At 38.0% G+C, this 3,391-nt stretch overlaps 1 protein-coding gene across 1 annotated transcript in view; it reads right to left on the bottom strand.

The window, feature by feature from the left end:
* Positions 1-1,096: 1,096 nt before the first annotated feature.
* The window catches only part of LOC112162588 (regulating synaptic membrane exocytosis protein 2), a 44,401-nt gene continuing 42,106 nt past the window's right edge, over positions 1,097-3,391 (bottom strand). Inside the window, exons 38-39 of the mRNA XM_036214325.1 lie at positions 2,285-2,424; positions 1,097-2,206 (exon numbers count right to left, since the gene is read on the bottom strand). Coding sequence (XP_036070218.1) covers positions 2,018-2,206; positions 2,285-2,424 — 329 coding nt within the window. The 3' untranslated portion in view covers positions 1,097-2,017. The remainder of the gene's footprint in view (positions 2,207-2,284; positions 2,425-3,391) is intronic.

Below are 3,391 nucleotides of genomic sequence, written 5' to 3'. Positions count from 1 at the left end.
ACTAATGGACCAAAACATCTCTGCTCTAGAGGAGATCTACAGGAGGAATGGACCAAAACATCTCTGATCTAGAGGAGATCTACAGAAGGAATGGACCAAAACATCTCTGCTCTAGAGGAGATCTACAGGAGGAATGGACCAAAACATCACTGCTCTAGAGGAGATCTGATGGAGGAATGGACCAAAACATCACTGCTCTAGAGGAGATCTGATGGAGGAATGGACCAAAACATCTTTGCTCTAGAGGAGATCTACAGGAGGAATGGACCAAAACATCACTGCTCTAGAGGTGATCTGATGGAGGAATGGACCAAAACATCACTGCTCTAGAGGAGATCTGCAAAATTAGTGGCTGACTGAACACTTTTTTTGTCCCATTGTAAGTATACGCCATTTACCATTTACTTGTCTAGTCCAACCTTTTCTCTTGGAGACGGCTTTACCTTTGCAATATTTTCAAAAGTTTGTCCATCATAATTTTATTTTTGTTTGTTTTTCTAAGAACTGTGTAACAACAAACCTGTTTTAAATTAAAACATTCATGTTCAACTCTCCGTTTAAGAGTGGTTGTATAATAAGAATAGTTTATGGTAAAATGTTTATGGTATACAAACAAAAGGCTCTTAATTTGAAGTCTTCATGGAGTTTCCATCCATACCAACAGAAATTTGAACTCATTTCCTTAATTTCTCCATCAACATTTTCATCTTCAAGGTAAACCGAACATTTTCCTCGTTCATCATTGTAACTCTTCGGTTAAATATTTATGACGGAGTTTAGTTTCACTTTTCCATCCACCTCCTCACATGTCCATCGAATTGGGTCACGCAATTCTTTTATTCCATCATTTTTTTCTTCTTTAATTTATTTTTTTCATATGATTTTTTTGTCTGTTGTAGATGGTGCTACCTACAATTTGTCAAATTAAGACTCTTCTTCCACTGCATACGTTGGATTGTGCCATTTTTCTTGTTTTCTTTTCCTGTTTTTTTTTTTTTTAGATTTATGGAAAAAAAATCAATAAAAAAATGTAATGACAAACAAAAATAAACCAAAGAAAAACTTGTATTCATGGAAACTACAATAGAACCACGAGAACCTTTAAGAATCTTTTATTTTCTGCTTTTCAGGCGTCATTCTCATGTTTTAATGTTCTCCTGATTTTCTTTTGATGTTTTCTCTGAAATCTTTTTTTACAGATGATGCCTCAAATGGTGTTTTTTTTTTCTTTTTCTCATTGTTCCATGCAAAAACACAAAGAAACAGACCTCCATGTTTCTGCCCCGTCATGGAAACGATGAAGTCACAGGTGGGGGGTCCGGTCGAATAGCCTTTTTACCGTCACTTCCCCGATGAGATGAGTGGAGCGATCTAACTAGAGCTAAACCAGCTAAAGGAAATTAACCTCAGTGCTTTCTTTCTTTCTTTTTTTTTTTTTTAATTGTCTCTTTTAATGAAGGAACCGATGGACCATCCTTTATGAAAGGAAAGAAATGTGTCTGTCCCACAATTCCTTTGGACTAAAACATTCAAAGTGTCATTCGGACTCTTTCTTCTCACGTCTCGCCCAAATCTCTCCTAAACTTCATGAAGTTTTACAGTAACGTCAAAAAAACAAACAAAAAAAAATCAATTTCTACAGGAGATTATTGAATATTGGACCGGACCCACAGTTTTCTTTTTTTATGTCTTGGACATGCCTCTAACAGTCATGTGACTCCTGAGGAGCTGCTGTGATTGGTCGACACCTGGAGGTCATTTGGCGTCTCCTTTCTTTTCTTCTGCTGCGTGGCCCAGCCTGCACTGGGTCAAAGGATGGAGCCACCTCCCCTTCTCCACCGCTTCGCCCCCGGTGACACCCCCATCATGGCACTGGTACGTCATCGACATGACATCATCATCATCATGCAGCATGCAGCCGCGCAGGAGGCTCTGCTCAGCAACGTCCCCTCCTGCTTGCTCCTGGGCTCTTCCTCTTTTTGAACCGAGACAACACCGTCCGTCCCGTCTCCAGATGCTACGACTTGCCGCCTTCCGTCTCCTTATTGGTCAGCGGGGCCAAGGCGGGGTCCACCAACGAGGTGGCGGGAAAGAGTTTGAACCAGCCGATGACCATGTTGGACAGGTCCAGGTCATCCAGGAGGATCTGAGCTGCGCCCATGAAGGATTTATGGTCCATGCGGCCGTAGTCGCCCCAGACGATGATCTGCGGAGACCAAGCGGGATCGCAACAAAACTTTATCGACAAAAACTGCACACACGGCGTATGTGAAAAGAGGCGTACCTGTAGCACTTTTCCTTCAGGATTCTCCTCAAACTGTAGCTGCTGCTGATAAAGAGGATCCAGGGTTTTCCTCGCCAGACGAGTTCTTCTCTTTAACACACACTTCCCGTTGTCCATTAGATAAACTTTCACATAAGGAGCTGAAAAACACACACAGTTCGGGTTAAAAAAACAGAAATTTGTTTCTTAAAATCCACAAAAAAGCTACGATTTTAGTTTTTTATCATTTATAATGAATCACAGTCATTTATTTGCAAATCAAAAAAAAAAAACACTGGAGCTCCGGAGTAAAAGAGTTAAATATGAGATGAGCTCCAAATTAGCCCAAAAACCTCGGTAGATACCAAATTAGCCAAAAAAGTTAGCTTGTTGCTTAAGTACTAGCCTAAAATTCCTCAGTAAACTAAATTAGTTATAAATGTTAACATGTTGCTAAGATTGAAGCTAAACTCTAAATTAGCATCAAAACTTCAGTATAAAGCAAATTAGCCATGTAACGTTAGCATGTTGCTAAAATAGAAGCTAAACTCTAAATTTTGCCTAAAAAATCCCAGTAAATAGAAAATTAGCCAAAAAAGCTAGTTTGTTGATTAAATATTAGCTAAACTCCAAATTAGCCTAAAATTTCTCAGTAAACTAAATTAGTCATAAACATTAGCTTGTTTCTAAAATAGAAGCTAAACTCTAAATTAGCCTTAAAAAAACAGTAAATAGGAAATTAGCCAAAAATGATACCATGTTACAAAAATTGAAGCTAAACTCTAAAAAAGCCTAAAAACTTCAGTAAAAAGCAAAGTAGTGAAAAAAAATGTTTGCATGTTGCTAAAAATAGAAGCTAAACTCTAAATTACCATAGAAACCCCAGTAAAAAATGTTTGCATGCTGCTAAAATAGAAGGTAAACTCTAAATTAGCATCAAAACTTCAGTATAAAGCAAATTAGCCATGTAACGTTAGCATGTTGCTAAAATAGAAGCTAAACTCTAAATTAACATAGAAATCCCAGTAAAAAAATGTTAGCATGTTGCTAAGATTGAAGCTAAACTCTAAATTAGCATCAAAACTTCAGTATAAAGCAAATTAGCCATGTAACGTTAGCATGTTGCTA

The sequence above is a fragment of the Oryzias melastigma genome, linkage group LG11, assembly GCF_002922805.2.
Source record: "Oryzias melastigma strain HK-1 linkage group LG11, ASM292280v2, whole genome shotgun sequence".
Lineage (NCBI taxonomy): Eukaryota > Metazoa > Chordata > Actinopteri > Beloniformes > Adrianichthyidae > Oryzias > Oryzias melastigma.
This window is presented reverse-complemented; position numbering and strand designations above follow the sequence as displayed.